The sequence below is a fragment of the Zingiber officinale genome, chromosome 9A (genome assembly GCF_018446385.1).
Source record: "Zingiber officinale cultivar Zhangliang chromosome 9A, Zo_v1.1, whole genome shotgun sequence".
Taxonomy (NCBI): domain Eukaryota; kingdom Viridiplantae; phylum Streptophyta; class Magnoliopsida; order Zingiberales; family Zingiberaceae; genus Zingiber; species Zingiber officinale.
The window spans coordinates 94,655,504-94,669,068 of NC_056002.1; the positions used below are offsets into that span (position 1 = coordinate 94,655,504).

The window sequence follows — 13,565 nt, forward strand, 5'->3', positions numbered from 1 at the left end:
GCTTTTGGTAAAAAGCCGATTAAAATATATAACTTTGGTAAATGAAATACCTCTTTCAGTTTTTAAATTACAGGCTTATTTCTCAACCCTCTTTAAAATGGTTGCCGGAGACATCATATTGATTGCGGAGAGATGAAATGAGCTCGTTAGGCCATGGAATCTAGCACTGTAATTATTACCTATTATTACTTGGATACTTTTGTGATGCGCTTGTTTTCTGCCGTGTAAACCCTTTTGTAAGAAAAAAAAATTGGGGGAAAGACTTTCAACGCCTATTTCGAAGTGTTTTTTAGATTGATCTTTACGAAGAAATGAATGTAGGCATCAAAATTCCGATTTTTTCTGGAAAATAAAAATCCGAAAAGTTTGTTTTTTGACAGAGGTTATTTGTGACATGGTATTTAATTAAATTTATTTTGTTCGTCAAAATTTTCTATAGCCAATTTTATTTTATTTTTTAATCATATTACTTGTTTATGCAAATGCAAAAAAACAAAAAAAAAAGGAAAACATTAGAAAAACTCACAATTCAAAACCAATGGGTCATAGTATAATGCGACCTTCAATTAAATAGACAATCAAGAAAAGAAATCAAGCATCCACCGTGATCCCATATCTGAAAAAGAGCATGCTAAAATCTTTCATTCAATGCAAAGGCGAATAATCATTTTTTTTAACCTAAATGATTATATCAAGTATAAAGCACGACATGCTGCCTTCTTTGAAGCGTGAAGCAACAATTCAATTCGAGCCTCTGATGGTCAATAGACGACGTGGAGTTAATAATCGATAGAAAAGAAATAGAACCGACTAAAACTACGTAGATAGTACAAGTCAGCATGAAGGAATGATGACGTAGCATTCATTCGATCTTATCGTGAAGGCTCACCACCAAGTCATGTGCATCACCTAAAAGCTTCCAGATATCGAGTTGCCCCGCCATGCTGTTGCACTCTCTGAGAATCTCATCCATACTACTGTACTTCTCTATGATCAGCTTCCTCCTCTGCAAGACTGATGCTGCAATGGCATAAAGCAACAAATCATCCGTGGGCGGAGCTCGTAGTCTGATTCTCCCCCATATGGATTTCCCAATCCCTGCTCGAATTGCCGCCTGATCTGCCCACATAACCTCCCACAAGCAGAGAGTCTGCTCAAAGGTTAGCTCTCTGCGGAAGATGATAACGACCATTCGATACACGAAGAAGCAATCCTCAGCTTGGAGCTTCTCCAGGTGCCTATAGAGGTGAGCATCCTTTGACTTGATGATCTTAGAGACAATGCTTAGTTGTCTCCTGATGCCTACCTCATCGAGTCGGAAGTTATGCCTAGCTTTCCGCATGAATCCAACAAAACACCAAAAAGCCTCATGATCTTCCTCTACAACAGCGAGTACGGGAGATAGAAGGTCGCTCATTCCCTGGCAATAGCCAATTTCAGGGTCGTAGAGCGCATAGGCTTCCAGTATCGCAACTAGACGTGCAGCATGGTAAATTCGGCATGGCTCCAAGTGTTCGTAGTCTTTCAAGCCAATGCAGGTAGCAAACTTAATAGCCTTGCCTCTGGATACATTGACCTGGGATGGGTTATAAATTTTCCACTCATCATTGGCTCGAACAGCATCCAGTCGCATGATGCGTTGCCATGTTGTGAAATTCTCAGCTCTTTGGCTATCTTTGGGGATTTCTCCGATTGATGAAGCAATCTTGGCAAGTTTAGGATCAGCTTCACTGAGTCGTAAAGCAGGGGACATTAGAGTGCTGCTAGGTTCTTCATCACTGGAGGATTCACTGTAAGAAGATTCTGTATCATCTGCATCGGCATCTACATCTGCACAAGTAATCCCGCTATTTTCATTTTCTTCCACGATAACATGGCCGGGTGTACCTGTTTCCTCATGGCCCACGTGATCCAAAGTGCCACTGAATGAGCTTTCTTGTCCAATTGAAAGGGATTCCCTGACACTCGAGCAAACAGATTCACACACTCTCGGACTGTCCATTTCATTTAGTTTATCATCGCCTGGATTTAACAATTGCCAACATCGTCTTCTAAGTTTTTCATATACCTTCCTGTAATAAGAACATAGCAATTATATCCGGTAAGAAGCATAATCAAGGAACTTCTTTCATCGACGATAACCATATTCATAAACTGTAACAAGAAGAAAACCCAAGTGAAGACAGATATTTGCTTAGCAGACTGGAACATGTACCTCCTATGTGCTCGAACGACATTTCTTTCGGCCTTTGAACTCCTCAGGTCATAGCTACACGTCAAAGGAACATAGATCACTACTTGTCCATGTAATTCTTTAAATGTTCAAATAAATTCACATAATGAATTACTGAAAAGAGCATATATGCTATTTTTTTCTACTTCCTGAAACAGAGGCCAAGGTTGTACTAATAGCAGACTCATAGTGACAATAACTTTGTGGGAGGGATTCTATAGATGAGTTATTTCACAATAAGAGTCCCACAAACAATGTAAAGTATATATATTCTACCTTTGCATATTTAATTAAATCTGTTTCAGTAAGAATAAAACTGTTTTTTTTTGTTTCTGGAAGCAAATTAGGCCTTATAGAATTGAACAAACGGATTTGAGGATATCGCAGGTTGGAAAACACAAGCATATTGTTGGCAATTTGTATTCAGAGGTCAACACAAAATAGTCCAAATCTTAACAAGTATTGGAACAGCATTCAAAATGCCATAACCTATTTTGTGCAAAACCTGAATTATCTTTCTGAGAATTCAAGATAAAGTTTACCAAGGTCTATAAAATTTACAGGACGAGGTTTCTTATATGAATTTTATTCTACCATTGAGCTCTAATCAATATCATGTAGTTAGTAATGCCTGAACCGTGTAAATCTTGTAATCATATTCCTTTTTGTCTCCCTCTGGCCTCTTTGCACACCTTAAGCTTTATCTTGTTCCAACTCTAATCGTAGGCCCTAAAATTAGTATGCCCATTATGAAGAGGCTAAGTTGTATTACGATCAGCTTTGGCAGATCATAAATCTATTTGGGAAATCAGACATCTGTCATGAACCTATGAAAAAGAATTTTTTATTGTTTGTCCTCGAATCAAGAGTAAGAATGAGAAATCAGCATATAGATGAAGAAAGATTTCTTTTCTAAGTTCTTTTTTCTCTAAAAACATTTATATAAAAATACCATCTATATTCTTCCACTCTTGAACTTTCTTAGGCTTTTGTTTAAGCAATTCTGAAACGGAAAGATGCATGACAAAGTGTAAAATTATGTTCACAAAACACTGAAGTAGCAGCATCAGATCAGTGCTAGATAGATCATGTCCCACAGATAAACTTTATATAATCCTATGTTGCAACTTGGAAGTACCCTTCACATCTTTTAAATTATCTTTATGTTAACTATATTCATTTTTGTCTACCTCCACCGCTCACATCTTTAGCTTTATTTATTGAACCTAAAGCAATGGTATTTTTCAATACAAACATACAAGATTTGTCAACATAACGCTTAGGTAAAACATTAATAACAATTTAAAAATTGGTAGTGTATGTTGCAAGGACGAGAACAAACATGTAACATATATGAGCAGATAATAGAATAGGGCAGCAACCATGAAAATAAAGGCCTTTCTGGCAAAAAAGAGTATTGACTTATTGGATGAAGAAAAGAAGCGAGAAGGAAGAAGACAGATGTATAACATACAGTTAGTATGTAGAGGTAAAGTAATTAGTAAGATATTAAGATATAGTATGCAATTGACAATATCTACTATACTAGTGTATTATTGATCATAAATTTACATCTGCTTGAATAAGTTTCTTCGGCAGGTTAAAAGCATGAAATCTAAATTTAGAGAACAATACATAGAACATCAGAAAAAATATATAAAGGAGAAACTAAATTTATAGCAGTGTTCTAAATTTCGCCCTAGGCGGCCGCCTAGGCGCCGCCTAGGCGTTGTACGGCTGCAGGCCGCGCCGGAAACCAGCCAGGCGGAAGACCTAGGCGGTTGGGCCGCCTAGGCGGCCCTCGGCGGTCCTCGGCGGGCTTCGGCGGCGAACGCGGGCTTCGGCGGCCAACGCGGGCTTCGGCGGGCTTAGGTATTTTAGGTACGTTTTTAATCACTAAATCAGATTTGCGGAGAGGCTGGCGCTTCGTCTTCTTTCTTTCATCGCCGACTTGTGTCTTCTCTCATCGCCGCCTGCAACTTCCGGTGAGTTTTTATTATTTTCTTGTTCTGTTCATTGTTTTTTTTTGTTTCTTCGTCGTCGCGACGTCGCGGCAACTCTCCGGCAACACCGGACGAGTCGCAGGGCATCAGACGCCACCAGAAGCGTCGCCGGACGCGTCCGGCGCGTCCGGTGAAGTCTGCCGTTGCTTCCAGCAGCGCCGGTAGCATCACGATGCGCCAAAAGCTTTCCGCGACGCTACCGGCGCCGCTGGAAGCAACGCCGGACTTCGCCGGACCACCGGACTCGTCCGGCGACGCTTCCGGCGGCGCCGGAGGCCTCCCGCGAGGCGCCGGTGGCGTCCAGTGGCGGCCGGTGGCGTTCGACGTCGCGGCATCGCGGCGTTTTTTTCTTCGAGATTTAGTATTTTGTATTTATTTTATTTAATAATTAATAAATTAAAACAATTCCTAACGGGATAATTTCAATAATAGGGTAGACTTTAGGGTTCGGTTCATAAAGCCTAATAGAAATATAGAATTCAATAATAATAGTATTATTATAATACTAATAGATTTAATTTTTTTAATAAATATTATTAAATATTAATTTATATAACAGATTTAAAAAAAATAAAAATCATTATAAATATTTTCAATTATCATTTATCAGATTTAAAAATATAAAAATAAATAAAATTTAAAAAATCATAATACATATTATTAATTTATGTAAATCGTATTTATAAATTTTATATATTATTAATTTATATTAATCAGATTTATAAATATTAAAATTTTAAAATTCTAATAAATATTATTAATTTATATAAATCAGTTTTAAAAATATGAAAATTAAATTAAACTTTTAAAAATTTCAATAAATATTATTAATTTATATATAAAAGTATAAAACAGATTTAAAAATATAAAAAAAAAATTTAAAAATCATAATACATATTAATATATTATTAATTTATATAAATCGTATTTATAAATTTTATATATTATTAATTTATATTAATCAGATTTATAAATATTAAAATTATATTAAAATTTTAAAAATTCTAATAAATATTATTAATTTATATAAATCAGTTTTAAAAATATGAAAATTAAATTATATTTTTTAAAATTCCAATAAATATTATTAATTTATATATAAAAGTATAAAACAGATTTAAAAATATAAAAAATATATTTTAAATTTAAGTTTTTTAAACAAATATCTATTATCTAATAAATGTTATTAGTTAGATAACTTAGATACTTAGATTAAGATATAATGATATATAAAAAATATTCTTAGACTTGTTAATGTTATATTTCATTATTTTGTATCGTTTGGTATAGTAAAAAGGTATAATTAAATTTTATTATCATGTTATGTTATTAACTTGTTAAATTGTTATATATAATTTTTTCAGATTATCTGTTAACATAATGGCAAGCAATCCATCTTCGACAGCATCTGTCACTCAACCCGAATCTGGAATGCTTAGAAGAAAGTCAAACGATATCGGATGGGAGTTTGGGATATTGATAGATCCTAAAAATCTCGACAAAATTAAATGCAAGCTATGTGGAAAAACCATGTCAGGAGGAGTGTATAGGATAAAGGAGCACATTGGAAATATACCTGGAAATGTATCTGGTTGTCGAAAAGCATCTGAAGAAGATAAAAATAAGTGCAAACAGGCTATTTTAGAAGGGAGGAACAGAAAGAAGAACAAAATAATGGAAGAACAAAGTTGTAGAGCAGAGGTGACTATTTCTCAAGATGAAGAAGAAGGTCTTGAAATTGAAGGGATGGATGGAATTAAGAAACCTCTTTCACTTGGCCCCATGGATAGATATGCATCGGCAATTGCTCCAGAAAATGCAGGCTCTAGTGGAAGTAAAGTGCTTCGCCAAAAAAATATAAATGAGGCACTTTTCAAAGAGAGAACTCAACAAGTTCAACAATATGTTGGGAGATGGGTTTATGAAAATGGAATCTCATTCAATGCTGTTGATAATGATAGCTTCAAGCAACTAATGGAGGTAGTGGGTCAATTTGGACCAGGATTCAAGCCTCCAACTCAATATCAACTTAGGGAGCCACTATTGAAAGCCGAAGTTGAAAGAACAAAACAATTGTTGAAGAAACATGAAGAAGAATGGGCAAAGAATGGGTGCTCAATCATGACAGATGCATGGAGTGATAGAAAAAGAAGAAGCATCTTAAATTTGTGTGTTAATTGCAAGGAGGGTACTACATTTTTAGAGTCTAAGGAGTCTTCAGAGGAGGCGCATACAGCTGAACTTATTTTTGAGTATGTTGACAAGTGTGTTGAACAAGTAGGAGCTCAGAATATTGTTCAGATTGTAACAGACAATGCCACCAACAATATGGCTGCAGCTAAATTGATGAGAGAAAAACGACCCGGGATCTTTTGGAGTTCATGTGCAACTCACACTATTAATCTCATGCTTGAAAGTATTGGCAAACTTCCACGATATAAAAAGGTAATTGAGCAATCCAAGGCTTTTACCATTTTCATCTATGCTCACCATAAGACTTTATCATTGATGAGAAGTTTCACAAAGAAGAGAGACATAGTCCGACCAGGAGTTACCAGGTTTGCATCAAATTTCCTCACATTGCAAAGTTTGATTGAAAAAAAAGCTAGTTTAAGGGCCATGTTTACAAGTGATATGTGGGAGAAATGTAAATGGTCAAAAACAAACAAAGGAAAATTGGCTTACTCTACAATGATGAGCATGAGTTTTTGGAATGGTGTGACACTTTGTTTGAAAATATTTGCTCCTTTGGTAAGAGTTCTTCGATTGGTAGATGGAGATAGAAAGCCATCGATGGGGTTTCTATATGGGGAGCTTCTTCAAGCTAAAGAAGATATCAAGGTGGCTCTGAATAACGTGGAATCAAATTATCAGCCTATCATAGTCATTATTGAGTCAAAAATGAAGGATAGACTTGATACATCATTGCATACCACTGCATTTTTGTTGAATCCTTATTTTTACTACAAAGATAGTTCTATTGCTCTTTATGAGGAGGTCGCGATGGGGATTTTTGAATGCATGGAAACTTTGCATGCCAATGAGTTAGATCTACAAGATACAATTATTAACAAGGAATTTCCAAAATATAGAAATAAGACTGGGTTATTTGGAAAAACATTGGCAGCAAAAGCATGTGAAAAAAATGATGATACATTTGATCCATGTGCATGGTGGAGTACATACGGTGCTCACACACCTAACTTGCTAAGGGTGGCATTGAGGATACTTTCATTAACTACAAGTTCATCTGGGTGTGAAAGAAATTGAAGTACATTTGAAGGAGTAAGTTTTAAACTTTCAGTCTACTCTTTAATTAAATTAGTTATAATTTTTAAATTCTATACTCTATATTCAGATACTAACTGTAGTATTTACTTTCTCTGTTTTTTTTAGATTCATACAAAGAAAAGAAATAGGTTGGATGCCAACAGGTTGAACAATCTAGTATTTGTCCAATTTAATGCTAGATTGTTGAACAAACAAAAAAGAGAAAAAGAAAGAAATGTTGATGTCCTTCTTGCAAAAGATGCTTCAAATGCACAAGGTTGGATTGTAGATGGTGGGGAAGATGATGAAGTTGAACTAGGTTCCGGGCTCACTTGGCAAATGGTTGATGAAGCAAGTGGAGCAGATGAAAATCTACAACCCCGAAGAAGCTCTAGAGTGAGAGAACTTCATGAAGATGATTTTGAATCCGAAGAAGAAGACGAGGATCATAATAATGATATTGAGTTTGTGTCCGATGAAGAACAAGTTATTGAAAATTATGGAGAAGAAGAAGCAGAATAAATACGAGTCTATTAGTTGTGTAATTTTGAACTCATTTTGTTAAGACATGATTTATGTTATTTAACAATTATATTTTGCTTAGTGGTTACTAGTTCACAATGCATTGTAATTTTGAATTGAACTATTGCTACTATTTTCCAATGTTCTACTGTTTACTATATGATTATGATAACTTACTGCATGTTCTATTGTTTAACTATTTCTTTTATAGTTTTTTATTTTTTGGTATTGGAAAGTATGTATTTATTTTAGCATACATAGTTAGATCTTCATTGCTATGAAATTGTTTAAGAAAACATTTAGATTTGCATATGACATTGTCCACAGTCCACATGAAACAAGGGATACCGAGGAATCCGCCTAGCGACGCCTAGTCCCCGCCTAGGCGGCCTAGGCGCTAGGCGTTGGTCTGCCGCCCGACTAGCGCTTAGCGAATTTTAGAACCTTGATTTATAGACAAAAAAAAAATTATGATCAAATCCCTAGACAAGTATTCAGTGATTATATTGATATGATAAGGATAATATGATAATGTAGTTACTAGTGTTTGGACTTCAGACCACATACAGTCCAACAAATGATATAACCGTAGATTAACATTTAAGGGAGGGTAGGCCAGTTTTTTACCTATCTTTCCATATTATTGCTAGATCAACTTATGAATTATCTTAAAGAAAAAATTATTTATTGCATACAATTTAAAAATGATATTAGCTAATGGATGAGTGCCTAAAGGAAATAAACACGAAGCTTGTATTGCAGAAAAGAGTCTTTAGAAACTGAGAACTATAATTGATTATTTAAATCTGGTTTCAAGAAAAAGAAAGATAATAATTAACATATGTGAACCAAACGTTCAAGTTAATAGAAGCTTTACATATGTTAGAACTACTTAGACAGCAATAATTATTTTTTTTACTTTTTGTTACATTCCATTTTGTTCCTTATAAGCATATTCTGTTAATTCATGCAGTCATCACATCCACTAATTTTACTCATTTCACTAAAAGTGATTCCATATTATTTATAACTACAAACTACAGACTAGCTTCTTTATTTGCATTGATGATCAACTTATAATAATATAAAAATCCTTAACTATTTTGCATCAAATCCGAGCAATGATGTAACTGACTGCTTTTTTCCTTGCACCCTAACGCAACCTCCCAACCTTTTTGATTCAAACTTGGGTTCGGCATTTGTGGTTTTGCTGGCCTTTTACTCAAGACCAAATAAACCAATGGTGAATTCAACAAAATGATTTTTCTCTCAAACAAACAACAAGCACTCATTACTATATAGCCAAATTACAAGCAATGCTAACAAAGTAAGCATTAAAGCTTGTTGTGTGCGTGTGACTAGGTTATAATCCATTCTACAAATAATGGACATGCTAACAAGCAAGCAATGGTTTAAATATGGTCCATCCTACTGCATATCGATATGCAGTGGTTGACCAAATATCCTAAATTGCATCATCATATATGATAGTGTACCCAATACCCAATACACATCAAAATGAGGGATTACACGAACAAAATGCATAAGAGGAAAAGATAATATTTTTCTTCAATATGCTTGCCATAATTAATTTATTGGTTTTGATATCACTGATATATATATCATGTTTAAGCATACAACTATAAGTCAAGTCCTACTTCCTGTAGAGATCAACCAAAGGTTATTCCTATGTTCTCATCTCATGTTGCAGAAGAAGAATGTAAAGAATTTTGTGACGGTGTCATTTTATCATGTAACTTTGTTCCTAAGGACCAACAATTTGTATAGCTCTTGGAAATCCACTATGTGCTAATATATTGGTTAACTCTTAGAAACTTATTTGCATTTCGTTATTTGTCATTGAGGTAAGCTACGTTTTACAGATGGATTTGATTATATACTCAAGAAATATTAAAACTATTGTTTTACTGATATTAAAAGTCAACTATTAATGGTGAGGGCATACTTTGTATTTGCACCTATCAGCATAGCGTACATGTCCTAAGTGATGCAAATGCTTTGTAGAACAAGATACAAGCTTAGAATAAGAACTAGATGCAAAAGAAGAATGAATTAGATAATTAACATGAAATAAGGCCCTAAAAAAGCTAGTAGTCAGAGAAGAGAATGCCCCGAATTAAGAAGAAAAAAATTTATTAAACTTAAGCAAAACAAGGTATAAAACTGATCAGAAAATATGGTTTAGAGTCTCACACTCCAAGAAGGAAAGGCCAGACTTCAGGCCTGATGCTTGGGTCAATTCCCTGAATCACAAGTAATTGCTTCAATTTTTGTTTTTGTCAAAATAGATCATACAACTAATATGAGTATTGGAAAGTGACATTATAGTAGAGGAGATTCTTACTACAATACGAGCTTTCTTTAAGAACTTAATCCCACCATCACGAAGCTTTCCATCAGAGGTGAAGAAATTGCTCCACTGGTGCCTAGCAAGGGGATGCTTCCTTTTTCTTCGAGACCATGGTGACCTAAGGCTGCCTCTGAAAAACTAAAGTGATGTTATGAAAGGACTAAATGGTGAAGAGGGTAAACAAGTTAATATTTTAAAAAGGATGATACACTCATTCCCAAACAATAAAAGTTGAATAAATGAACTTGCAAAAACATCCAACATTTTTTTCTTACATGCAATTTTAGCCAATTAATTCTCAGATTGGCTACTACCTATAGGCCTTCTTTTTTTAACATATCTGCCATGCGCAGGAAATGCGTTCCAGGTTTATCTCCCACTGATAACAAATATTTATTCTGTATATTCAAATGCCATTGTCAATTTCAGCTAGTAACTATAGTCTGGTGAAAGGAGCACCCATGATGCCATACATGAAAAATGCTACCAGCTAGAGGGGTGATTACTAGATAAAGCATGTACTTGAATGAAAATTCTAAGATTTGTTTAGTGGGTATGAGGAACGTCAACAATGATACAAGTGAAAACCTCGGTAAACATACTGGTCTTAAATTAACACAATAGTTACAAAGACATTCAGTCATACCAATCCTATTTTTTTATTATAATCATTAGCACATAGTGCAGGATTTTAGACTATAGATCTACTGCATGGAACCATACAGCATCAATCAAATCTGTAAGCAAGAATATCTCAATAAGATTGCACAGGCTAAAGCTGGGGTACAAAAGCTGTAACTGTTTTGAGAGGAAATTTCACTCTTAAATTCAATCTGATGTTCACTTGCCAAAAATTTTGCATCCTACTACACAGGCAGATACTAAAATTTTTTCCACATCCAAAGAGCGGGTAAAATAAGGCACAATCACTAAAGGGGCAGCTCGGTGCTTGAAGCTCCTGCTAATGAAGGGTAAAGGGTCTATTGTACGCAGTCTTACTCTGCTATGCAAGAGGTTGTTTCCGAGACTCGAACCCTTGACCTCTAGGTCACACAGCAACAACTTTAGTGTTGTGCCAAGACTCCCCTTCACTAACTTGAAGATGCAATCACTAACTCAAAGAAATTGATTATGAGTACTTGCATCTACCATGTATCTCTATACACAAGAAGCACATATGATACGAGGGAAGACAAAAAGTTGCTCTTTAGCTGAAAGTTATAATATTCATTTCAAGCATAGTATATCCCTTTCCTCCTATCTAACTTGTTCAGTGCTTTCATTATGCAATCCAAGTTTACAAATGGAAAAGAGAAGCTTTGTCTCAAACTCTTGACAAATATAATAACATCAAGGCCTGGCTATGCTATGAAATTGGGACTGCTGATAATTTGTTGGTTAAATTTTAGAGACTTAAGTTTGAGTAATATGAACTTGTGTAGAAAGATCAAAGAAATATGTGACAAGGAATAGTTGAAACTAAAAGGATTAATACTATTTGATAACGGTTGATGACATCATCACAGAGTTATGAGCAAACAAGTTATTCAAGCTGTTTTCCATACACTATACTACTTGAATTCAATAGTACTTAGCACAATGATTCTATTCAGAGAACAGAAAAAGAAAAAGTGTCAGTATCTGAAGGGACAACATGGACAAGTATATAAGAGCTCAAAGAGAACAGAAAGAAAATTTGATGGTGGCTGAGGGAACCAAATAGACAAGTGAACAAGAGTTTTAATATGGACCAAAGTGACCAGAAGTTTGTATTATGTTACATTCAATCAAGTCAGTAATATTTGCTCTTAGAAGATTAATATGTGCCGAGAACAATAGAAAAAGAAAGAACCTTTCTGCAAATATCTGATATAATATCGTTTTAGCATTTCAACACTCAAAATTATGGTATTGTGTAGGTAATCTAACAATAAACAGGTCAAAATTCCAAACTCAAAATTGGCATAGCACGGGCATAATATAACAAGATCCATTATAGAGGTAGAGAAGACATAGTAGAATGTTTAATTTAATTGACATCTGGGTTCTATCTGATAAATTCAGGAAGCACTAGTTGTAATGAACTCCTTGAAGAAGTTAACAGTTATTATCCCGAAGAGAAATCTACTGTCCATCTCAATCTCTCATATATACATAGTCTGCCCTAAATATCTCGTTAAACGAGGATAGCGTCACTTTCCTACTATTTTTAAGAACAATAACAGCCATCAATCATAATCAATTTCTAGCAAACCCTAGAGGAAGAACATGACAGTGAGAAGATAATGAAGGAACGAAAGACATTTAGCTATTATCTTCTGGTTTTCTCTAGGTGTATGCGGAGAATGAAGATTTATATTGGAATCCAATCGATGCTTCAGAGAAAAATAAGAAGGAACTGAAAAAGGCATTGAAGAGAAGGGGAGAAGGGGACTCACCGATCAGGAACAGGTGAGGAGGCAACAATGAGGAGCGATCTCAAATGGATCCAGGACGACTTAGGCGACGGCGAAGATGGCGAATACGAAGAAGCATGGGTTCGTCGGAGGGCGCTCATCTACGGCATCCCTCTCTCTATCCCTCTCAAATAATCGATTTCTTTCTAACCTGCTACTTGTAGGTACGCTAAGGAACGAAAAAGTAAGCGCCTTCTGGCTTTGTTTCTTCTCTTTTACCTCCGCGTCGAGATGACGAGTGTGGCGGCCAGGGCGAGTCCGGCCATGGCCGTCACACCGACGACGACTACGCCCTCATGCCACCGCCCGGCTACCCCCTCTGCGCTGATCCAGATCCACCCCCCACCGTCTCCCGCTGCACTGCCGATGAAGCTCCCGATCCCACGTCCCACCCAATTCCAAACCCACATCGATCGATCGATCGATCGCCCGCCTGCCCCGCCGTTTCTCCCCGAGGACCACCACTCCCACCTCCTCCGCCTCCCGATTTCACTCCGGAATCAAGAACAGGGCAGGTCGTGTGATGATGATCAGGGCAGCGCCGTGGCATCAGGAGTGGAGTCTTTAGAGATTCCAGAGCCTTTCCATATTTTCATTTCAGCCCCCGTAAATCATCTTATTAGCAAAACACTTTTCCCGAATAATTAAAAAAATGTTCAAAAATTAAAATTTTGAAAAGAGACAAAATATCAAAACATAAGAAATTATTT

At 35.8% G+C, this 13,565-nt stretch overlaps 1 protein-coding gene across 2 annotated transcripts; it reads right to left on the reverse strand.

Annotated features, from left to right (window-relative positions):
- Positions 1-617: 617 nt before the first annotated feature.
- On the reverse strand, positions 618-13,356 carry LOC122019737 (rab GTPase-activating protein 22-like). Of its 2 annotated transcripts, none has more exons than XM_042577232.1 (5): positions 13,075-13,356; positions 10,394-10,529; positions 10,243-10,292; positions 2,216-2,269; positions 618-2,072 (listed from the first exon to the last, which is right to left on the reverse strand). In XM_042577232.1, the coding sequence occupies exons 1-5, from the start codon at positions 13,263-13,265 to the stop codon at positions 863-865; spliced, it is 1,641 nt and encodes a 546-aa protein (XP_042433166.1). In that variant the 5' UTR covers positions 13,266-13,356; the 3' UTR covers positions 618-862. The 2 variants fall into 2 exon arrangements, with proteins under 2 accessions (XP_042433166.1, XP_042433167.1); XM_042577233.1 differs by having other exon boundaries at positions 12,838-13,356.
- Between the last annotated feature and the right edge of the window lie 209 nt (positions 13,357-13,565).